At 43.2% G+C, this 24,331-nt stretch overlaps 1 protein-coding gene across 2 annotated transcripts in view; it reads right to left on the bottom strand.

Annotated features, from left to right (window-relative positions):
- The window catches only part of LOC121459250 (huntingtin), a 144,534-nt gene that overhangs the window by 10,967 nt on the left and 109,236 nt on the right, over nucleotides 1–24,331 (bottom strand). For both annotated transcript variants that reach the window (XM_041668794.1, XM_041668795.1), the window contains exons 48-60: nucleotides 21,287–21,500; nucleotides 20,249–20,394; nucleotides 18,087–18,264; nucleotides 17,056–17,151; nucleotides 14,432–14,619; nucleotides 11,883–12,009; nucleotides 9,076–9,176; nucleotides 7,953–8,107; nucleotides 7,431–7,570; nucleotides 6,303–6,385; nucleotides 4,785–4,915; nucleotides 4,516–4,645; nucleotides 2,877–3,032 (exon numbers count right to left, since the gene is read on the bottom strand). In XM_041668794.1, the coding sequence (XP_041524728.1) occupies nucleotides 2,877–3,032; nucleotides 4,516–4,645; nucleotides 4,785–4,915; nucleotides 6,303–6,385; nucleotides 7,431–7,570; nucleotides 7,953–8,107; nucleotides 9,076–9,176; nucleotides 11,883–12,009; nucleotides 14,432–14,619; nucleotides 17,056–17,151; nucleotides 18,087–18,264; nucleotides 20,249–20,394; nucleotides 21,287–21,500 (1,845 nt within the window). The remainder of the gene's footprint in view (nucleotides 1–2,876; nucleotides 3,033–4,515; nucleotides 4,646–4,784; nucleotides 4,916–6,302; nucleotides 6,386–7,430; nucleotides 7,571–7,952; nucleotides 8,108–9,075; nucleotides 9,177–11,882; nucleotides 12,010–14,431; nucleotides 14,620–17,055; nucleotides 17,152–18,086; nucleotides 18,265–20,248; nucleotides 20,395–21,286; nucleotides 21,501–24,331) is intronic.

The following is a 24,331-nucleotide window of genomic DNA, read 5'->3' as shown; positions in this document are numbered from 1 at the left end:
TCAGCTAATTCTGCCTCATGTCTCTTCACTATAATTAACTTTGGTCTGGCTCCTCCTAGCAAAAGCTTGTTGGTAGTTGTGGAGCTCTTGACACTAATTTGTGCTAACCTGGACTGACATGGTATCACTTTCTCTGGGTATTCTAAGTGTGGCAGTGGAATTTTTGCCCAGACACCCAGCACACACCTTGACACAGGACTCCTCCAGCAGTGAAGACTACTGTTGTGTGATGCACTCCAGCAGCAGGACGTCAGTGTCTGACTGACCTACCAAACACCCTACCAGGAAAGGCTGACTGAGGACTCATTTGGTCTCATGACAGAAGAAGCCATCTAGTGGTGGAGGTGTATACTTTTAATCCCAGCAATCAAGAGGCAGAGGCAGGTGGATCTCCGAATTCAAGCCCAGTTTTGTCTACAGAGTGAGTTCCAGGACAGTCAGAGCTATCACAAAACAAAGAGGCCACCCAACCTTCTCCAGGGGAGTCTATATCTAATGGTCTTGGGTTAAAGAAGGTTAACAGTCCTTGCCAGTTACTTCCTTCTCATCCCCCTTGCCATATCCATGTGTTCTTCCTCAGGATAGTACAACCAAGGCCTCTAACCACACTTTTTTATAAGCATAACACCAGGATATGTTGTTGAAGGCTGCAGATCTAACAGTGAGCAAAGAACAGTGACAGTTTGGATGCATGCTGTGGAACACTGACCTCTGGACATGACACAGTTGTGCCATGTTGAAATCAGAAGAGCCGGATTACCTGCATCTACACAAGACTCTCACAAGTACAGAACTATAATGTTCCCTCATAGCATGGGTAGTTAAGGACCAAAACCTGAACCTCAGCATACTGCACATAATCCTTACCCAGCTGCACTTGGACTTGGGAAGGTTAACTGAAGAGGGAGAAGGGTGCTATGTCTCCATTTCTGCAGCTCTTGGGGTTACATTACGTTTTAGTATGCAGCTGTTTTGAAGTCACTACAGTTCCAATAGATATGTCTTCATCCATACTTATATGAGGAAAGCCAAAAAACACACTGGTTTACAAGCTGGACTCGGCTCATCAGTGACCTATCTGAGGTGAGCAGACCTTTGCTCAGGTTTCCCCAGGAAAAGCAATGCAGCAGTGCAACACCATCTGTAGCAACACAGGGCAGCTGAAAGCCTCTCAGAAGACAATTGCCTTCAAGGACAGCCGCCTCTATACACAGAGCTGGGAACTGGAGCCAGCCACCATTCCGCCTTGGGGTTGTTCTTTAAAAATCACCATTATTTGCCTGATGCATTTGATTTACATTTTGCCTGAGGAACCTGGGCCTGAGCACAAAACCACAGTTACAAGGAAAGTCAAGCCACTAAAGTCCCCCCATGAAGGAAAATAGACCTCCCACAAGGACACAGTCCTGACAGCACCCAGAAGATGCCTGCTTTGAAGAGTGTGCTCACACAGGGGGACTAAGTGCTCATTGTTCCCGTTCTCTGGAAGATGCTAAGCATGGCCACCCATGCTGTATACCTGTGCTAGCCTCTAGGTACAGTGACAACAGGTTCTAACAAGGGAAGACATGGCATATATGGCACATGAAAAATGGGCGCCAACAGGCTCACCCACACCACTCCCGCCAGTAGCCCCAACTACTTCATGCACAGCAGCCACTCATGTGTCTATTGAACAAGTAAGTTTCTTTTTGTAAAAATTAGTTTTTGTATGTGGTATGTGTATATGTGTCCACATGTTAAATATGAATGCGCATTATGGGAACCTGTAGAAGCCAGAAGAAGGTGTTGGTTGTAAGTTGGCAATGTGGGCGCTAGAAACGAAATCAGGTATTCTGTAAGAGCACCAAGTGTTCTTAACCACGGAGTCCTCTCTCTAGCCCTGAACAAGTAAGTTTCTATTGTTATTACAAAAATGGATTCCAGGAAAAATATATTAAACACATGATGATAAGTTTAACATTTAATGATAAATTTTAAGCTAATTTAAAAACATAATTATTTTAACATTAAGTGAAAGGGCGAAAGTGCCTGAGCCAACAGTCTAGAGTCACTTTATTTTACTGGCCATGCTGATGCCCTTCCAATATGTACCAACAAGAGGTGGAACACACAGGTAATTATTTTTATGTATGTATCTGACATATTTTCTATGAGAACCACCTAGTATGTATACAGGAAAGGCAAAACCAAGTAGTACTAACCAAATTCTGATAAACCAGCAGCAGAATAATGAGGAATGCTGATGAGTGGGGGAATCTAGGTATCAGGTATCCAAAGAACACCTTGATTTGGGATTTCCCAGTACATATCTGTTGTCAATAAATTACCCTGTCTAAGGTGTTTTGTGACAGCAGTACAACTGGACCAAGACAATCATGATGCCAAGGATAGATGTCTACATTCCCCAGTGGGGGAGTGCAAGGGTACTATGACAGATGGGTCACCAGGGAAGACCTGTGTAAGTCAAACAATACAGTGGGATCCAGACCCTATCAGAGAAATGGAGTGGAGCTGTCAAGATGATAGACTGGCCATGGACACAAGGCATGGTTCCAATATTTGGGCTGTCCCAGTGGCCTCACACTTTTTGTCCTGGAGAGGTACCCTACTATAATGGCACAAAAGCCAAGGGGCATAGGTGCTTCAACCATGTTCACCACAAAACATCTCGGTTTCCTGTGGGGATGATACCAACAGGTACTGAGTTCTTTTAGCTGATCAGAGCTGTGGTTCCCATGTGCCAAGGACCTTACCCTGGGACAGGCCTTTGAAGTATGCAGATGCACACAGCACATTTGACCAACACCAGATCCCAAAGCAGAGAAGTCCTAAGTGCTTCAATGGGGGCAGCCTCTGCACCACCCCTCACTCACCATACCAAGGACAGCAGCTGCCTTACAAGTGGCAGGTACTAAGTACTGAATGAGGATTTCATCTTCTGAAGGGTGCACTCTCCGAAGTTCTGTGAGCGTTAGATACATCATTTCAAACTGGGTGCGTTCAGTGAATAAGTCTGACACCACGAGAAGCTGGAGACATGCAAGATCAGAACAAGAAGAAGAGCATTACACCCAGAGGAATGTAAAAATGTAGTCTAAAATGCAGTGGGTGGTAAGGCATGGGAAAAAATAGGAGAATCTTCAGTACTGATTGGAGAGACTTAAAATACAGAACGTAGAAGTAGTAACAGAATATCATGTTAAAAATGCCTTTGCATATACACTACAGATGGAGGAAGAGCTTGGATTTCAGCTGCCACATATACAAGGGTGATCATTTTCAGGTAATGTCCATTAATACAGGGCCACGTGCTCAAAACTCCTAGGAGCAAGAAATGGGCAATCATTTCTCTCTCTGTTATCATTGTTACTTTAATTTATTATCATTGAGTGTGTGGATAACGTATGTGTGTAAGTGCAGGTGTGCACAAAAACACAGCATGTGTGTGAAAGCCAGGAAACCACTCTTGAGAGTTAGGTCTCTCCTTTTACTGTGGGTTCTGAGGATCAAACTCAGGCTGTCAGATCTGCTGCACAGGAAGCACTTTAACCTGCTGAGACATCTTGCTGCCCACTATCACTTATTTATTATATATCTATTTGTTTTTTATTTATTTTTATGTGTTTGGGTGCTTTGCCTACATGTATGCTGGCATACCATGTGTGTGCTGTGCCCACAGAAGCCAGAAGAGGGACTCAGATCCCCTGGAACTTGAGTTACAGGTGGTTGTGAGCCCCCATGTGAGTTCTTGGAATGGAACCTGGGTTCAGAAAAAACAGCCAGTGCTCTTAACTACTGCTTTCTCCAGTTCCCACTATCACTTTTAAAAAGACCAAGCAACTATTTTAGAGCCTTTCAATTTCCAGCCCTGTCAATATTGATAGATGTCACTCCTAAAACAAACATCCTATGTTTGGGGCTGTAGCAGAAGAGCACGAAGTACCACGAGACTATTTATCTGACCTATCTACTTATCTAATAAGAAGGGTAATGTCTAGGAGTCCACAGCTGTTTGTCACCACCCTAGAAGAGACAGGCAGATAAGGTGGGCCTTTGGAACTGTGACAGCAACTGGCATATTACACACTGGTGCTACACTTGAGAGCATTTACCTGCTCTGGATCTGAAAAAGAACATCTGTCCTGTCACCATCACCAACTTCAAACACTCGGTTGCTCCAGACCTGGGAGGCTGTAGGAGTTCCTTTACAGGTTCTGAGACATTACAAACCAGGTGGTGTGTGTGTGTTGTGTGTGAATGTATGCATGTGTGTGTATGTGTCTATGTCTTCATATGTGTCTCTCTGTGTATCAAGCAAATTCATGGCACATACAAGTATGGTATGTATGCATTTATGTATATGGTATCTATCTAGTGCATCTATTATGGTATTTGTATGATGTGTCTGTGGAGTGTATTTTGGTACATGTGTGTATGTGTATGTATGTGCATGTGTGTGTACAGCATCACACATGCTTCTGGATGTAGGGAAAGAGGGGAAGGTAAACTTACAGATCGAACCACTTCACTGATCAGGATGACAGGGGTCTTTCTGGCTGTACTGGATGGCAGGATCCAGCGGCTGTACAATTCAAGCAGAAACTGCGAACAGGAGTGAATATCAACCCCAGCACGGTGTTTTCTGCAGAGTGTGAAACATGGATATTTTCCCCATACATAGATGAGAGGTTCACCTCAAGATGGACCCCAAACATATCAAGTGATTGAGAAGAAATTTCAAATTGCTTATTTTTTTTTCTTTTAAAAAAGTCAGTATTAACCTGGAATTGACTGGAGACACAGGTGGTGATGTTGGTGCAGGAACATCAGCCTCTTCCTCTTCCTCTTCATCCCATTCCTCCTCTCTCAGGGGTGTGATATTGTTCCCTAGCCACACAGAGTGTATGGATACCTGCCACAGAAGCAAGAACCAGATTTAAAGTTCTTGCTGGGTAGGTACAAGCCAGTCCACTACTCTGAGCACATAAGACCACTGTAATGATCTATCCCTTTCAGACCTATATGTACTGTCAGAGGAGCCCTTGGGTACAAAGGCTAAACTGTTGGCAGAAAAACTTTGACCTTAGGTTCAAGGCTTGAATGAGTGTCTGAAAAAAGTATGAAGTAAAAGAGGCTCCAGAGAGTGACACTACAGTCCCTGGAGAAAGGGGACCATACACAGATTTTATAAGCCTGGTTCCCATTCATTTGTGTTTTCCAGGAGTAGACCCTGCTTTTCTGGGCTAATTGCTTAGAGATATCTCTCCAAGGATGCAGTTGGAGATGTAATTGTTTTAGGAAGATTAAGGGGCAGCCAAGAGCCCCAAGCCCCCAAATGCAGCTACAGATGAAGTGGGTTTTGCACTGACCTCCCTTCTGATTGCTCCTCTACAAACCCTCCTGCATTTTCCCTTATGACCTCAGATACTTTCAATGAAGGCAAGCTGAGAATTGTGGATAAATTTCAGTTGCCAATGTTCTCCACACCTAGCTCCTTGCACCATCTCTTTCCACAAAATGCAAAGTGGCAGTTCATCCTAGTAGTTTTTTTTTTTTTTTGTTTTTTTGTTTTTTTTTTTTGATAGCTGATATGGTATCCCAGGCAAGGCAGGGCTAAAATGGACCCACACAGTCTTACTATATTCAGCTTACAGACACTGGAACTGGAACTCCAGTACTGAAGGAAGCAGAGTTAAATAAATGTAACAGAGCCAGAAGGGATACAGTCAGGGACATGGGACTCTTGAACACGGTCACGTACCTAGGGGCCCCAGGCATCTTATTTATCACCTCATCTTTAGAAACACTCCATGAAGAGCACATCACATTCTAACTGTCACTATGACTTATCTTAGGGCAGAACTTTCTCTGCAAAGGTAGGAAGGAACAGAGGGGTTTGTCTAGAAAAGCAGCAGGTACCACAGCTCCCTGACCCCTGCAGTCAGCAGCTGTCAACTATCCTTATTTGTTCTTACTACCTGCTAAGCTATGCACTCAGTTGCTCTCTGAACTAGCAGCCAGGAAACTTTCAGTGCTGCATCTGACTGAGCAGCTCTCAGCTGACTTTATTTTGTCCTTCCTAACCTTTCATGCTTCTTAGCTCTCTCCTGTCTCATATCATTCCACTATGTTTTATAAACATCTGCATGCTTATATGCAAAATATATTGAAATCTAGAATAAAGTATGTAAATAAAACTTTTCTTTAAGTTTGGTATGTGGCTCAAGCCTGAGGACCAACAAGGCTGGTTATAATTTCAGCCTGTAATCCTCAGGAGGGAACGGAATGGTGTAACTGACCTGGCCCAGCTTGTAGCTCATGTTGCCTAGCTCCCGCTCTGAGTTGATCTGCAGTAGTAGTTTGTCATGGCTGATGAGGGCACCTGTAAAACATCAGCATAGCACTGCATAAGACCCTGACTGGCTGGACAGATGTTTGCCCAATCCGGTTATCCTCTTCATTGGCAAGATGGCTCAGATATACAGAGGCCCAGGAGGTCTTGTAGTACTGTCACTTGGTAACCTGTTGAGCTGGCAAGCCTGGTAGGCAAACTAGACTCTTTTCCTATGGCTGCCTCAAGCTAACAGTGTTAGATCTCACACCACCCATTCTCTCCCCAAGGCACTCTGATGCTCTTAGAGCTGTATTCTGAGTTCCTATAGCTATCTATCCACACCTTTCTCAAGACTCTACAGAGCAAGTATGTCATTTCTCACCCACTCTATTGGCCCAGACAGAGGCTCCTCAAGGTCTAGGCCCATGGCCATTTAAAGTCACACTGCTCTGTTAAATTCAATGTTCCCAAAATCATTTTGAGATACACAACACACTGAATTTCCATACAGAAACTTCCCCAAATAAAGTCTTCAAGGTACTTAAATTCCTAAAAGAATGAGGTAATTATAAGATTGAAGCAGTTTGTTCAATAATAACGAGGGTGATGGCAAAGGGAAGGGTAAGGAGGTTTTGGAGGGGGTTCATTTAGTATACATTATGCACTTGTACAAAAATGTCTTTATGCAACACAGTAACTTGTACAATTAATAAACACAATGGAAAGAAAAAGAACCTACAAAATTCTCTTCATTGAAGCAGGATACATCCTGGTGCTTATGGTGGTACAAGTCCAGACAAAGCATGAGACTTGTGAATGGGGGCAATACACTCAGCATGCAGCCTTCTTGTTAAGCCACAGCAAGAATGCTAGCCATGGCTGGACAGAAGGCTCAGCGGTTAAGAGCACTGACAGCTCTTCCAGAGGACCTGAGTTCAATTCCCAGCACTCATACGGCAGCTCACAGTTGTCTGTAACTCCAAGATCTGACACAGACATGCAGGCAAAGCACCAATGAATATAAAATAAAAATAAACATTTTTTTTTTTAAAAAGAATGCTAGCCACACTCTTGTTCTAGTTCCTTCCTGTACCTGTAGTAGCTGGCAACAGGGAAGGGACAGGATCCCAGGCTTGGTGAGAATGGTGAGTGGCAGTATTCTCTCTCTGGGAAACCATTTCTTGGATCTCTTGTTCTACAATCCCTCTGATCATGCTCAATTTTCTTCCAAATCTAAAATTCAGAACCAAAAGAAAGAACATGTTTGCTTTTTTCAAACATCACAGGAATGAAAACCATGAAAACCACCAGGACTTCTCTTTCACTTGCCTGAAGCAGCTGGTGTAACAGCAAGCAAACCCTGCTGCAGGTGCTTATTCCTGACCCAAATGTCTGAGCCTGAATACCCAGTGAAGCTCATACAATTTCACACTAAATCTTCAGCTTGTCACCAATGACCAAAATCACTTTAGGATCTATATCCCTGGGCAGGGCCACAGACACATATTACATCAATTCTTTTAACAAAGGAAAGGGTATGGGAATTTAAAAGTGGAGTGGGCTACCTCACCATCCTCTGCAATAGAATGTAGCCCACATAGAAACTCAGGCAAACCTGGTATCGAGAACCTTCAGAGGCTTGTTCCGGGGCTGTTGCTCCAAGCAGCTTACAGCTGGATTGCCAGCCACAGGCACAGTCATTGCACTGAGCACTAGAGAGGTGATGGCCTGCACAGCCAGGACATGGATCTGGGTCCTTTCTGTATCTTCCTAGAGGAACAGTCCACACATTGACAACATGACAACAAGATACCAACCACTTATTCTGCCTCTACTTCACACAGAGCACAAGGGCCATAAGGCTTCAGAGAGGAGAATTGGATTCCTTAAGTCCTGTGGCTTCCCATAGCCAGAGTCTTTTGTTCAAGTTTGTTTGGCATTGGTCACACATCTATATACCTAGACTTTGGAGTAAACCTGAAGTATGCAAATATTTGGCACAGAACTCCAAATAGGCATTTACCTCAGAGGACATTGCTCTTAAATACTATCATTTGAGAACACCGGCAACCTGGCAGTTACAGAAACGTTGGAAGATGATCTTGACGACTTGTGACCTATATAGATTCACTCTCTTATCTGTCATCTCCACAAGTTCATTTCACATCTCTCAGAACCAAGGGCTCATATCCCAGGACTTTGAACATACAAAACTATGGGTGTTATTCATGTCTTATTAGCATGGTGAACATTAATATTAAGCAAACAAAAAACTATGGGCGTTATTCATGTCTTATTAGCATGGTGTACATTAATACTAAGCAAACAAAAAACTATGGGCGTTATTCATGTCTTATTAGCATGGTGTACATTAATACTAAACAAACAAAACCTCTAAGATAATTAAAAACAAAACAAACAAGAAACAAGAACATGACCTGGATTCATGGCCTTTTTTGTTTTAGTTCAATGATATTCCTTCAGATAGTGATAAATGAACAACAGAATGCAAAAGTGCTGACAGAGAACAATCTTATTCCACTGATGTGGAAGGTATCATAGTAAAAGTTGCATCCTAGCTACTGGAAGCCTCAGTCTCCAAACCTCTCAGAGGGCTTGTCTTTATTGTGGAGCATCAGCTGAGATATGATCAGCCTGCTTTCCTGTTCCCAAACAGTCACCAAGCTGCCATAGCTACAGGTTCCTATTTAGCCACCTTCTAGCTATAGAAGTCTCACCTCTGGTGGGCTCTCCTCCTGTTCCATCACTAGGGGCTGGGTCACCAAGACACCAAGGAGGGTGGCCCAAGTTTCTTCGAACTGGGTACGACTGGTCCACCCTGGGAATCAATCATTACATTAGATAGTTTCCCAACTCTCCAAATCCATGAAAAAACACTGACAATATAACGCCTTTAGTGATGTTCCTAGCGAAGATCTTCAGGGCAATCCTATAGCATAGGGAATACCAGTCTCTCCATTTACCATGAAGGACACTGTAGTACATGGAAGTCAGTTATGCTATCAAGGTCAAGAGGCATAGGCCAAGTTCAGCAGCCCAGACTGCCCTTCAATTCCCCATTGTGTGGTACAGTGACAAGGATGTCCACACAGGTTTCATTCAAGCAGGCCAGGCTATTCCTGTCTATGAAGCATTTTTAAAGTGTCACCTTAAGTCTGACCATGAGATTTCAGACCAGACCACAGAACCACATACATGATAATTCGGTCTCTGTAAAGCTGGTGAGATTAGTGTCAGCAAGATGGCTGACAATATGAGTTCAATTCCCAGGAACTACATGGGAAAAGGAGACAACCAATTCCTGCTAACTATCCTCTGCCCTCCATGTACACGCTGCACTATGGGCATGTTCATGTGAGTCATGTCTCCATAAAGTAAATAAACATAAATAATGAAAACCACTCAGAACAGATTGGAAAAGCATGGCATGGGGCTGGGAACACTCCAGCAAGCAGCAAAGGCAATCTAGGAGGCCATTCCTCAGGTTCACTAAAGAGCTACATCAGAGTAAAGTTCAACAAATGGCTGCATTTGGTGTTCCCACCATGAGTCAAGAAGATCTGCAGTACTCCTTGTAAGGCAAGGATGGAACAAAGATAGAAACGAAGAATATCAAATCTCGGATCTCCTGGAACATAGGGTATGACTCAGACTCAAGTGAGTTTGAAGGGAATTTGCTTAACTAGTGATTGGTGTGGCAGGGCCCAGCCCATATATGTGGTACCACTCCTGGGGTGGGGGTCCTACATGCTTTGATAAAGCAGGCGGAGTAAGCCCTGGTGAGCAAGCTGGCAAGCAGCATTCCTCCATGGCTTCTACTCCTGTTTCTGCCTCTAGGTTCCTGTCCTGGCTTCCTTCAGGGATAGACCTTTGTGTTATCAGGAGAAATAAACCCTTTCTTTCCCATGTTGCTTTTGGTCATGGTGTTTACTAAAGTAACAGAAACATAACTAAGACAGGCAGGAAAACAATTCTTCATAAGAGTTGCCTGATTCCTACTCAGAAGTTACTGGGGACAGTGATAAACTGTTTAATTTATGGACATAGGAAACTGAGGTAGGCTGCTGAAATCTGAATAAGAAAACCTGAAGAAGCCTAAGGTACTAACATGGATCAGACAGTGGATCAGGTACCTGGGCTCTTCCAGGAAATACCCCAGCAGGGGAAGGCTATGAAGATTATAATCACACTACCCAATCACACCCTGTGTGGTTTGAAAGAGTTTGGTCCCCATATTTGCATATTTAGCCCCCAGTTGATAAACTGTTTGAGAAAGGTGAGGAGATGAGGCCTTGTTAGAGGACATATGCCACTGTGAGAAAACAATGAGGTTTGAAAAGCTCACACCTAGCCCTGTATCTCTCTCTCTCTCTGCCTGCTGTTTGTGGATCAAGATATAAAGCTCTCAGCTACTGCTCTAGCAACATGCCTGTCTACTTCCCACCATGATAATAATGGACTAACCTACTGAAACTGAAAGCAAGCCTCCAACTAAATGCTTTTTTTCATAAGAGTTACCTTCTTCATGGTATCTTTTCACAGTAATAGAACAGTGGCTAAGACGCACCCTCATCCAGAAAAAAAAAGGCGGGGGGGGGAGGGGGGCAATTTAGATTGTACTTCAGAAATCAAGAGAAGAAGCCTGACAGGAGAACTACTCACGCTGCTGCTAAGACACTAAGTATATTCTTCATGTTCACATCTGTGGCAAACACATCAAGTGGACACAATACCCATTTTATGGGCCATAGCACTGTGGGTCCCACATTGTTCAGCCAAGGGATGAGTGGGGCTGTCTGGCCAAATCTATCTTCCCTCATCCTACCACCCTGGCTCCTGTGACACTTAGCCTGCCATGTTCCCCAAGTTGCACATTTCACATAGGAGAAAAATGACCTAAGTGAGAACACGAGGTCAAAGTAGCAGACAGAGGAAATCACTTCCACTACTTACAGTTTGTTGCTGTAGCCCTGGAGACTGAACTCTGGTCTTAATTGGTGCTAGGCAAACACTACAGAGTGAGCCATATTCCCAGCCCACTTGTACAGTTTAGTCTGAATATGAAGACAGGATCTGGCTTCTTACATGTGTATCTTTGTTCAAAAAGCCTGATATGCAACCATACACACTGCCTCGTCTAGCACCTAGGTCTATTTTCTTTCTTTTTTTTTTTTTAAAAAATATTTATTTATTTATTTGTTATATATACAATATTCTGTCTGTGTGTATGTCTGCAGGCCAGAAGAGGGCACCAGACCTCATTACAGATGGTTGTGAGCCACCATGTGGTTGCCGGGAATTGAACTCAGGACTCTGGAAGAGCAGGCAATGCTCTTAACCACTGAGCCATCTCTCCAGCCCCTAGGTCTATTTTCTTATCATAATTCCATATGTGCTGTGAAATGTGTGAAGGTTTGTTCCGTTCCCATTATCCCAGAACCTTTCCAGTTGTCATGAGATGGCACTACCCTGGAGCTTCGGGCATGTGTGTGGTATATGGGGACTGAGGAGGATTGTGGGGTACCTAGGGTGTTGATGCGATAGATGAACTCCTTGAGGATCTCCTTCTCCTGGAGGAATTCTACAGGGATCTCAGGGAACACTGTGCCAAAATCCCCTCCAGGTTTGGGTGACCACCCAAGTTTCCATACCTGAGAAGAGGAAAAGAGAGTAACAACTGGATGGAGATGCCACTAGGAAAACAAGAGACACCCCCCCCCCTTATCTCAACTAGTCTCCCCACTGAGCCAGCTGCACTCCCCTCACTACTCACACAGATTTTTCCAGAGCCAGTGCTTTTCCACAAAAGGCTCCCACCCCTTTGCTAGAACCTTTAAGCCCAAGCTTGACTCCCACCACTCTGTTCTGCCTTCCCAAAGCCAATCCTCTTCTTGTTACACCTTCAGACCGGGCTGTACACAAGCTAGATTCCTTGTGGGAAATGCTGGGGCCCACAAACATTAATGTGTGTTAGAAAAAAGGCAAACACTAATGAAGTTCAGTCCCGTGTATAAATATGTGTTGGCAGTCAGGCACAAGGCCAACCCTACTGTTCATTCTATCAATTCTGACAAGTTGAGTTCTGCCATTAGATATCCAGACAAGCACCATGCACAAAACGAAACCCTGAGGCACATCCTATATTATTCCAGTAGCAAGACCATCTTGCCAGCTCAGCTATGTGCCTCAGTGAAGCCATGAGGACCTAACAGAGCCTCCCCAGATTCCTACAACCAAGCTCTCTTTATCATAGTAAAGCCTTCTATAAATCTCTTATACAAGCATAAAAGTCTCTGGGGCATGCCCAGGGGAGGTTCTGCAATGCTTGCTACAGTTGCCTTTGTACCCAGGGCATTTAAGGGAGCAGATTAAAAGCACTTGATGGAGTTTTACCTACAGCACATGGCCTATGTAGGCAGATCCCCTATAGCCTTCTATGACCTCTATACTGCCTTCCTGCACAGTCTCCACAAAGAATGCTTCCTGCCCAGGGTTAAAACCCATGCAGCAATGTTGGATGATCTCCTGGATTTCTATTGTGCTCTTCCCAATGTCCACAGCTCTTTCTGTAAGTACTTCCAGCACAGTGAAGCCACAGTACTCAAAATGGGCCTCTGCAACTCTAAGGTCCAATGACTGTCACTTTCTAAATGTGAACTTTTCCAGGATCTTACATGCGAATACACGCATGTAGAGACTGTGGCCCAGCAGTAGGCACATGCCCTATTCTAGGAAGAAAAAAAGTACTTTTCCCTTGGGCCTGGTTTTGTGTTCTGGCTTAAGTCAGCTATGAGCCAGCTTTGTTTTCTTGTTGAGGATTTTTGTAGGAAAGGATATGTCTAGTGTGCTATTTCAGCAGACTTAGGTCAGCATAGCTGCTGTTAACCCTTTTCCCATGCTAAGTTCCTGCTGAACCAAGAGCCTGTCTATTTTATGCTGATATGCGAAGAAAATTTCAAGAGAAAACCCACAATAGTGCTTGTCCCTAAATTTAAGAATCAATCTTTCTTTCTCTCTGATACAGTCTCTCATTATGTAGCTCTGGCTATACTGGAACAATGTAGACCAGGCTGGCCTAAAACTCAGAAATCGTGTTGGTTTTTTTCCCCACACACCACTATGCCCAGCTTTGTATGAAATCTTCAAAGGTGACACCTTTTAAAGAAAATAATTGAAGAGTAAAATTTCAGGTTTACCATAATTAGTCTAATCACTTCAGAATCACATCCAACATGAACACATCAGTGGAAATGAAGGTTAGTACTTTAGTTCATTTTGAAAATAACCACTACACAGAATGCCTGGGGAACAATACAGGTGTCACAACTACCCACATGCAAAATGCTGGAACTACCACAGAGAGTGTTACGGCAATAAAGATTGTGTGATAAGTGGGCATGAATGCCTATAGCTAATTCTAGCATTAGGGAAATAGAGAAGAGGATCTCAAGTTTGAGGCCAGCCCTGGTTACATATCAAATTGAGCAAGATCCTACCCCCCCCCCCAAATCAAAATCAAAGGTCTGCATGAGGCCTCATCCTATAAAAAGAACTATATAGGCAATTGAGGAAAGCTGGAAACAGGAAAGGTGGCCTTACCAGAAGAACATACCAATTGGTTGTTCAGTTCTGAAAACATACATACAGGGAGGATTATACAGACTAATCAGGTTATATTTAAGAATAGACACACACACACACTTTCTTCTTCTTCTTCTCTCTCTCTCTCTCTCTCTCTCTCTCTCTCTCTCTCGCACACACACACACACAGTAACAATTAGTGAATAAAAAGGCCATGAATTTAAAGATCAGGAGGGACACATGGGAAGGTTAAAAGGGAGGAAAGAGAAAGGAGAAATATTATAATTAAATTATAATCTCAAAAACAAAAAAACCAAGGGTGGAAAATGTACCTCAGTGATAGGTATGACATTTGCCTTGCATGCACAAGATTCCAGTACTCTTGCCCCCCTTCTCCTGAATCTTCCCCAAAATATTCCACTTCAGTCTTAGGATCACCCCACCCCAAGGCTGCTAGTAAATACCACCTATCCTATTTCAGCAATGACTTACCAGAGGGGGCACACGCGTATAGCTGTTGACCAGGGGGAGACGCGCCAGACTGATGACAATATTCTTAAGCACTGCCGTGAGGAATGAAGGCAGAGTACTGTTCCTTTTGTGGCCCAAGGCCAGCACTGACTGCAGGGATTCCACCATCTCTGCCACCATCTCGCAGGCCGAAGTGATATAACTGGGATCTACATAGAGAATGGTGATCAAGAGGGCAGATTCTGTCAAAACACACTGCAACTCTGCTATCCTTCCTCTGTATACCCATGGAGAAGAGCGTATCAAGCCTACCAACCCCTGTCCAGTCTACCAGACTGTTGGCTACTCACATAAGCCCACCTGGAATGCATCCAAAACCAGCAATTCTTACAATTTCTGTGGCGAATACAGTAATAGTCTTGAACCTGAGTTTCAGCCTTGGATGGAAATTTTAGAGGCAGAGTGATGATGAAAATTCCAGAGCCACCAAACTGTCCTGTCAGAGTCTTGAAGGCAGGGACTGTTCATATTTCCTGAATCTCAATATAGCATGGAATTAGAAAACTACTTGTTACTAAACAAGTAGTAAAATGGACAGATAGTTACCTTTGCCCATGAGATTCAACAATTTAGGCAACTTCCTAGTATAGAAAAAGGATCCTTATTAAACTTAAGGAATTAAGCCCCTAGCTAAAAGAATGATGCATATTAGACTAACTTCAAGTAGCATCAACTAGGAAGGAAGAGATAGCTGAGCAGTTAAGAGGACCTGGGTTCAATTCCCAGCAACCACATGGTAGCTCCTAACTATCTGTAACTCTACTCCCATGAGATCTGGCACTTTCCTCTGGCCTCCTTGGGCAATGCATGCATGTGGTGCAGCATACATGCAGAAAACATCTTCACACATAAAATTAAACAAAAAAAGTACTAACTGGAGGTGACTTAAAAAACTTAATAAAACCCAAGTTACTACTTCTGACCAGAATCTCATTAACTGACCTCAAGAGAGTTACAGATGAGCATAATTATATAGGCCTTAATTAAGTAATCTCCTGCCACTGGGCCAACCTGCCCAGTCTCATGATGGTGGGCATTTGCCTTAGTGCTTCACATGGCTTGATTTTCTTACCTGCATCTTATCCTCACAGAATTACCTGAGCTCCTGCTAACCTGGGGGGGGGGGGGGGAAACAAGCTATGAGGTGGAGGTTTCCTCACTTTGTGAGTATTAATAAGAAATTATGAAATCATAACTCAACTGCAGGAACTGTAGGGGCTCAAGACAGAAACAAAGTGAGAACCCAGCATATACTTAAATGGCGTTGCTTATGGGCCACTATGGAACCCTAAAATTTTGGAACAGGAGCTGGAAGACTACAGACAAGGAAGCTCTGTCTATAAGTATCTCCATCTTTTTTTTTAAAATTATTTATTAATTATGTATACAGTATTCTGCCTGAGTGTATCCCTGCAGGCCAGAAGAAGGCACCAAATCTCACTGTATATGGTTGTGAGCCACCATGTGGTTGCTGGGAATTGAACTCAGGAACTCTGGAAGAGCAGGCAAAGCTCTTAACCACTGAGCCATCTCTCCAGCCCAAGTATCTCCAACTTTTAAAATGGTTTCTCTCAGCTCAACTCAAATTCATGACCCTCCTACTTTGGCCTCCTTAGTGCTGCAATTACAGACAGGCTCATGTCACAATGCTGGGCTGTGACTAAGCATTTCTCTATACCTATTTCTGGAGCAATAAAGCAGGGCTGAGGCTCCTGTGACCCTAGGAAAGATAAACATTCATGGCGCCTGCTTTCCCACCTGTGTGAGAAGGGCTGCAGCTGTAGGTTGCATTCCTACTATTTGAGCCTCTAGGGTCAAGGAACTAAAAACATTCTAGAAGCCTAGTTAGGAGGCAAAAATTCAGTTGGTGAAATGTGTTCTGTCTTGCCACAACTACCCTAGAAGCAATAAGGAAGATCAGAAAAAGACAATGTGGTACCTAAGTTCAGAACAGTTTTAAATGATGGTGATTTCAGTAATTTTTTTTTCAATGTAATAGCATCTACCACTTAGGAGGTTGAGGCAGGAAGGTCATGAATTCACTGCCAGCCTGGGCTACAGAGTAATATTCTGTCACAAAACAAGTTACCAAATGCTACCAAAAGAGATGTCTGAAACAGTCATTAAGGTTACAGTATACTATGTGAGTATCTGCACTAACTTCAAATTCCTTAGTGTTTTGAGTTATTTATTCAAAATTTAATGTACACTTACAACAGGCCAAGCAGCAATTTTGGGAATACAGACAAGAAAAACATATTTTCATCCTCAAGTAGGAGTCATGTGTTAAGTACTGAGGACTAAGATGGGGGCTTCCCAGAAAAGAGGTGCAAATCCAGGCTGTGAGGAAGGATGTAGGATGAACCAAGTTCGTCCAAGGGGAGAGGGAGTCTTCACCGGAAAAACAGGGCACACAAAAACAGGAATATGGATGCATCCATCGTCAGAAAACCTCAATCCTCTGGATGAGCTCTAGAGGGTTTCGTAGAGTTCAGAGTCCCACTTGACAAGTTTCTTTTGTGAATGATTGAAGGCCCCAAAGAAACACGGAAGGGGGAAAAGAGTAGGGAGGTCCTATGACTTACTTTGTATGTTTGAGTCTTCTCCTTCCTTTCTGATAGCCCTTGGAGTATCTGACCTGCTTTCTGGACCGAGAAGCTGGTCCCCAGGCTGCACTGCAACTGAAATCACAGCAGAACATACACTTTAACCCTACTTTCTACTCAAGTCTCCAAACCTGTGCAGCCTCATAAAAACTTGCAAAGACAGCTATGTCAACTTAAGGCTAGATTTCTAGAGACAATCTCAGTAAAACTAAAAGCACTGGATAACACTAAATGCAGGCATCAGTGCTTTGGATAATCATGAATACACAAAGACTTGTGCTTCTACATTTCAGTGCCATCTCCACTCTGAGAGTTTTTATCAAACTATTTATCAGCCAATACTGCTAAAAGCATCACTATGACTAAGAAGCTTAGCTTTTTAAAATTAATCCCTGGATCTTTGCTTCCAAGTTGACTACAAATGCACAGATGAAAACAATTTAAACAATGAAAGATCAAAACACCACTCTATAATGTTTAATTTAAAAACATAAAACTTCAAAACATCCTCTAACATGTAAACTATAATGTCCAATTTTTAAAAATTTTTAGCTAATGACCCTTGTTGAGGACACTGTTCCTAGAAAAGAATGAATCCTTTTATTTTATAACACATTAGCATTACAATGTAGCATGCAAGCACACACTTCAACTTTAACAGAAGTCATCTATTGAATGTAATCTTGTTAATTTTATAATCATTCAGGATTAAGAACATCAAATAGCCAACTAAGACTAAAGATCAAAGGGATAAAACTTAAAAAGTATTTTTTAAAAGCTGGAACTACAAACTCTAAACAAAATAACTAGAAAAGAAAATTCTAGTTAAGTTCCAGTGTAATATCAAGGTCTGGGAGTGGAAAGATGGGGCCTTCTAAAGGCAGCACCTATAATTCATCCATTCCACTCCAAGTCCTAACTGGTTCTTGGGAAATAGGAGACAAGAAGAAAAAGTATTCATGATTGATATGTATTTGTGAAGACAAAGTTATTCATAGACAAGGACTTACTGGCTTCCAGGATGAATCGCACGCAGTGGATGAGGGAGCAGGCATGGGTCACATACTCTGGGGAGGACAGCAGCCCCCAGAGGCCAGGCACCTGTAGTGCCAGGCAGCAGCAGTCTAGCCCGGCTTGGAGGTCCAGACTCAGTGGGATTTGCTCATGGATCAAATGCCATGACAGGGCCTAAAGGGAAGCACTGTTAGAATGCTCACCCAGTACTCTGTGCCTCCTGTATCTCTAGAGAACAGTGCCATTAAAAGTTATGGAAGACCTTGGGAGCTCAGTCCAGTGCTCCAGTGTGGGTCTCTGTCTCTATCTCCATCCATCACCAGATGAAGGTTCTATGATGATATGCAAGATATTCGTCAGTATTGCTATAGGATAGGGTCATTTCAGGTTCCCTATCCTCAGCTGCTCAAGGAACTAACTGGGGACCTCGGCTTGGGCATCTGGGAGCCACTCTAGGTTCAAGTCTCTTGCCAACCCTAAGGTGGCTCCCTTAACTAAGAATTGTGCTTCCGGAGCAGAAGGAGGGAGAACATGAGCAAAGAAGTCGGGACCACGAGGGGTGCACCCACCCACTGAGACAGTGGAGCTGATCTATTGTGAGCTCACCAAGGCCAGCTGGACTGTGACTGAAAAAGCATGGGATAAAACTGGACTCTCTGAGCATGGCGAACAATGAGGGCTGATGAGAAGCCAAGGACAATGGCACGGGGTTTTGAACCTACGTAATGTACTGGCTTTGTGGGAGACTAGCCAGTTTGGATGTTCACCTTCCTAGAAATGGACGGAGAGGGGAGGACCTAGGACTTACCACAGGGCAGGGAACCCTGACTGCTCTTTGGACTGGAGAGGGAGGGGGAGAGGAGTGGGGGCAGGGGGAGAAGGGTGGGAGGAGGGGGAGAAGAGTGGGAGGAGGGGGAGGGAAATGGGAGGCTGGGAGGAAGTGGAAACTTGTTTTTTTTTTTCTCCTTTTCTCAATAAAAATAAAAAAAAATATCGCAAGAAAAAAAAAGTTATGGAAGACCATGGAAAGATGGAGAGGCCAAGAGATGAGCCAACTTCCTTCTAGAAAAATGGTTTCGACCCAGGTTTCTAGGTTGTCATTCCTAGGTTTCTTAATATTCAGTCCTGATCCACCTATACCTCAAAGTTCCAGCTTTCCCTCTGTTAGAGTACTCAACCACCCAGATATCTTTATCCTTTAGAACCCTGGGTAGCTAGAGAAACTTGTCCTGAGCTACACAGCCTCCAGGCAGAGGCTTTTCTCAAGGGCTCCTGTAACATAGGATTTCCAAATAGGATGTTTAAATCTCAGTCACAAAGCTGAGTTTGGAGTATTTATGACTAGTGACTTCTAGCAAGTTTCTGAACCTCTCTGAGCTTCCTTCCCTATGTGTAAAATGGGAACAGAGAGTTCATCCTTCAGCGTTGTTGTGGGAACCAAGCACCATGACATTGCCTGTGAGGTTCAGGGTATGACTAGGAGCTGCCACCCAGTACTTAACACATACACTTGCTTTCCAGTCTCCACTGGGCTAAGACAAGCTAAGACTACCTAACTCAGCCTGGTTCAGCTGGTGCCTCTGTACCACACTTCCTCAGGAAACTTTCTTTTCTTAGTGTAATGAGTCAACTCTTGCTCAGGATGGCGCACAGCTCTGGCACTGGTTGAAGCTCTTTTCTAGTAGTCATATGGCAAGGTAACAAAACTACAGAGCATGTGTATACATACTTTGAGGGGCCAAGTGTTCAATTTTCTGGGGGTGAGATGCCTAAGTTATTGCCCAACTTAAAACATAACACTGCCTAGATTTTAATTAGGATCCACCTTAGGATTGTAGTACTGAGACAAGAGGATGTCTTAAAGACCTCCTTGGTTCGCTGTGGGTGTTGTGGCGAGGGTGAAAGACTCAGTAAAGTCAGGAATTAGATTTTGACAATAGGCATTCTCTTCCTGCCTAAAGTTTACTGAAAAAGGCTCTAGCTCTGTACCCAGACACATCCTTACAAGCCAGGAACCCACAATTCTCCAGCCTCTACTTCCAAAGTAGCTGGGCTAATAGGCGTGCACTACCACACTGAGTCAGCTGTTGGCTTTCATCTTAGTGCTACTCACATAGCCTATCCTCACAGAGACACAGCATTTCAGGGCTGCTCTTACCTCAAGTGTCATTACCACAAACTTCACTATGTCCCCCTCCTTGTCAGGGGGAAGGTGCAAATGAGCAGGCACTTTGGAGACCACCACCAGGTATTGTGCCAGGGCACGGGCAAGTGTGGTCAGAGACTGGTATGATGCAGCATCACCTGAAACATGAGACTGGCATGAGTGACTCGGACTGTGCTTCACATGGCTATGTGGATTTGAGGATGCTAACACCAAGACAGCACATTTGTACATGCCCACCCATATGTGCTACGTACAGTCTGTACCTGGTTTGCCCTGAGACTAAGCCAGTATTCCTGAAGGGCTTAGAACCATGATAATCTAGGTCCAAGAGTAGTAGTAACAAAGAAAGACAGTTTAGAGTTAAGAATTTGGTGCAGTTTCTCATTTATGTCAGCCTGCCAGTGTTTTAGAACAACAGCCCTGACTATATATGTGCTTGGGGCGAAGCACCATGCTGGATCTGAAATACTTTTTAAAACTATGATAACCTGGGATTAGAGACATAGCTCAGCAGTTGAGAGTATTGGCTGCTCTTCCATTGGGCCTATGTTCAATCCCCAGTTGCCACATAGTGGCTCACAACCACCTGTAACTCCAGTCCATGAGATCTGATGCCAACTTCTGGCTCCATGGGCACTACATGCATGTGATGCAGACATATATGCAGATAAAACACCAATACACATAAAATAATTAAAAATTTAAGATAACTTGGGTCGAGAAGATGGTTCAGTGTATAAAGTGTATGCTACACAGCATGAGGACTTGAGTTTGGAATCCTGGCACTCACATTAAACCTACGTGGGATATGCACCTGTAACCTCAGCTGAGACAGCAGGACACCAAAGGCCTATTGGTCAGTGAATCTAGTAGAGATGGCAGCTCTAGCTTCAGTGAGAGACCTTGCCTCCCTCTGGCTTGCACATTTTGCTACCACCATCCCATCACTCCAGAGAGAGACAGACAGACAGACAGAGAGACAGAGACACATAAAGAGAGAAACATCTAAGGAAACAATATTTAAATTACCAAGTAGATCATTCAACTTGCTCCAGTAGGCTGTGGGCTCTATAGGCAGAAAAGGCTGAAAGACTTGATGGACAGCAGGAAGCTGCTGAACAACACTGGTCACCCGGTCCAGAGTCACCCCCCGGGCTGCTTCAAAAAGGTGACTCTTCTGGCCAGTAGCAATCTCACTCATGCCAAGGCTTAAGCAAGGAGCCAAAAGGCTTAGGTTGAACTCCTGGATCAAACATTATAGGCCAGACAAACAAAAGCAAAGATGGTAAGCTTTCCTTCACATAGCTAATGCAACAAGCATTTATTTCCGAGATAATCCAGACTAGAGTACATGCCTGTGAAAATATTCTAGAAACATGGACACTCAGGCTCCTTACTTTTTGCCATAGAAGATTCTCTCTACCACACTGGGACTCTGACCTCAAGAAGGCCATCACCAGATGAGCCCTTGGACCTTGTATCTGTAGAGCTACCGGTCAAAATAATCCTCTTTTCCTTATAAAGCAGCTTGCCTCAAGTTACTTGTTACAGTAATAGAAGTAGAAAAATATTATCTGGAAAGGGTCTTAGTTATCATATAAATAGATAAAAGATAAAACTAAGTTGAATTTTCTATTTAAAAAGTATATTATATACATTAAAAATATATCAACAATTCCATTTAACGTACATTCAGAAAATACTTCTGGCTTCTTTGTCGTACTTGAATTTTACAGTAGTATTTTTACTTTTATGATCTTAGATTTCTCTGAAATAATTCTAGAATGGCAAATTTTAATTGACATAAACAGTACACCAAGGCTAATATGCCAGGCATTGTTGTAGCCTGAGGCATAACAGCATCTGGAACAAGGGAAGGTGGTCTTATGTGTGATAAAGATCTGGTTGGAAAATCAGCATTTCACATGACAAAATTTAACAAATTTTACTTATTCATTTATTTATTTGGAGATAGACTTTCACTGTATGTAGACCAACATGCCATAAATAGAGATCCTCCTGTCTCTGTCTCCCAAGTGTTGAGATTAAGAGGATGTGCCACCATGCCTGGCCTCATATGACAGTTTTTATTATATTTTGCCAATATTTTTAGCCATTTAAGGAGTTAGGGGAAAGAACAATTTTTCAAATAGAACATCAAGCTTTAATATTAAAAACTGTATTTCATCATTAGTACCCCCAAATCAGACATTCCTATGGTCACAGCTGGAACTTTCATAGTTGTTAATAGGCCACTTAGCAACATGGAAAAATTTAACTCACTGATCCTGTACTTTGGATCTCTTCTTGTGTGCCCTACCCCCACACCTCCCATTAACCTCAGTTTCTGCTTCTCTTTTTCCCAATGGCATATGTCAAGGAGCTGTGGGTCCTTGTCTTCACTGGGGCAAGAAAGCAGCCCATTAAGGTAGCTTAAGGATGCTTGGCAGTAGAGCCAAGAGCAGGGAACTAATGTTTTCAAGGTCTAGACCAACTCTGCAGTATACCTTCTGATATTTGAGGGGTAAGTAGAAAAGAATTCCTCTATATCTAGAGGGGATAGGGCACCTCACCACATGGTGGGCATGATGGATAATACTGAGGTCAACTTAGCAAGATCTACAATTACTTAGAAGACAAGCCTCTGGTGTGCCTATCAGGGATTTTCTTGTTTAGGTTAACTGAGGTGGGAAGACCCATTTTAATTGTGGGCAGGGATCTTGGACTAAATAAAAAGGAGAAAGCAAGTGGAGCACCAGTATTCACTTCTTTCTGTTTTCAGACTGTGGATGCCAAGTGACCAGACACCTCAAGCTCCTCCTACCATGCTTTCCCTGCCATGAGGACTGTACCCTTGAACTGTGAACCAAAACAAACCCTTCCTCCTGTAAACTGCTTTTTGTCAGGATGTTTGAACACAGCAATGAGATAATAATACAGGGGTGTGATGGTTTGCATAATTATGGCTCCCATAGACTCAAATGTTTGAACACTTGGCCCACAGGAAGTTGCAGTATTAGGAGTTATAGCCAGCCCCTTGTTAGAAGAAGTGCATTTTGAGGTCTCATATGCTCAAGCTACTCTCAGGGTGGCACACAATCTTCTGTGGCCTGTGGATCGAGATGCAGAACTCTCAGTTCCTTCTCCAGCACCATGGTTGTCTGCATGCTGCCATGCTTCTCGTCATGATGATAATGACTAAACCTCTGAAACTGTAAGCGATACCCAACTAAATGCTTTCTTTATAAAAATTGTCATGTTAATGGTGTCTCTTCACAGCACTAGAAATCCTAACTAAAACAAACGGGCTATTAACAATCAATTTCCAGACTACAGTGAACACATGTGGTCATGAAATGAATGATGATGGACTGATTATAGCTTATGGCCACTCATTTTCTTTAAACACATGAAAGATGAAGTTAAAACAACTTTCCTCTTTAGGAATACAATTTGGTTGAAATAGCATCCTATTCACTCCCCATGTACTGGTGTGCTATTCTGGATTATAGCTTTCATGTGACATTTTTTTATTAGAGCCTCCATGTGCTTTGCCTAATGTTGCCCTTGCTACACTCAAGTCCCCCACACACTGCCATATATTAATCACAGAAATTATGCTGGATAGTTTTATGTCAACTTGACACAAGCTAAAGTCATCTGAGAGGAGGGAACCTCAATTAAGAAAATGGTCTCTATAAGATTGGGTTGTAGGCAGGCCTATAGGGCATTTTTTAAATTAGTGATTGATGGGGAGAGTCCAGTCCATTGTGGGTAGTGTCATCCCTGGGCTGATAGTCTTGGGTTCTATAAGAAGCAGGCTGAGCAAGCTATGAGGAATAAGCCAGTCAACAGCACCCTTCATGGCCTCTGTATCAGCTCCTGCCTCCAGGATCCTGCCCTGTTCCTGTCCTGATTTCCTTCAATGATGGACCATGATGTGTAAGTATAAGCCAAATAAACCCTTTCTTCCCCGATTTGCTTTTTGGTCATGGTGCTTGCTTCATTGCAGCAATAGAAATCCTAACTAAGATACAAGTAATATAAAAAAGATAAGCAGAGCTGGTGATTCCC

This window comes from Microtus oregoni, unplaced genomic scaffold, assembly GCF_018167655.1.
Source record: "Microtus oregoni isolate MIOR12 unplaced genomic scaffold, Mior012 000019F_ref0000042, whole genome shotgun sequence".
In the NCBI taxonomy this organism is placed as follows: Eukaryota; Metazoa; Chordata; class Mammalia; order Rodentia; family Cricetidae; genus Microtus; species Microtus oregoni.
Note: the sequence above shows the minus strand (reverse complement) of the source record. Positions and strands in the feature narration are given on the sequence as shown.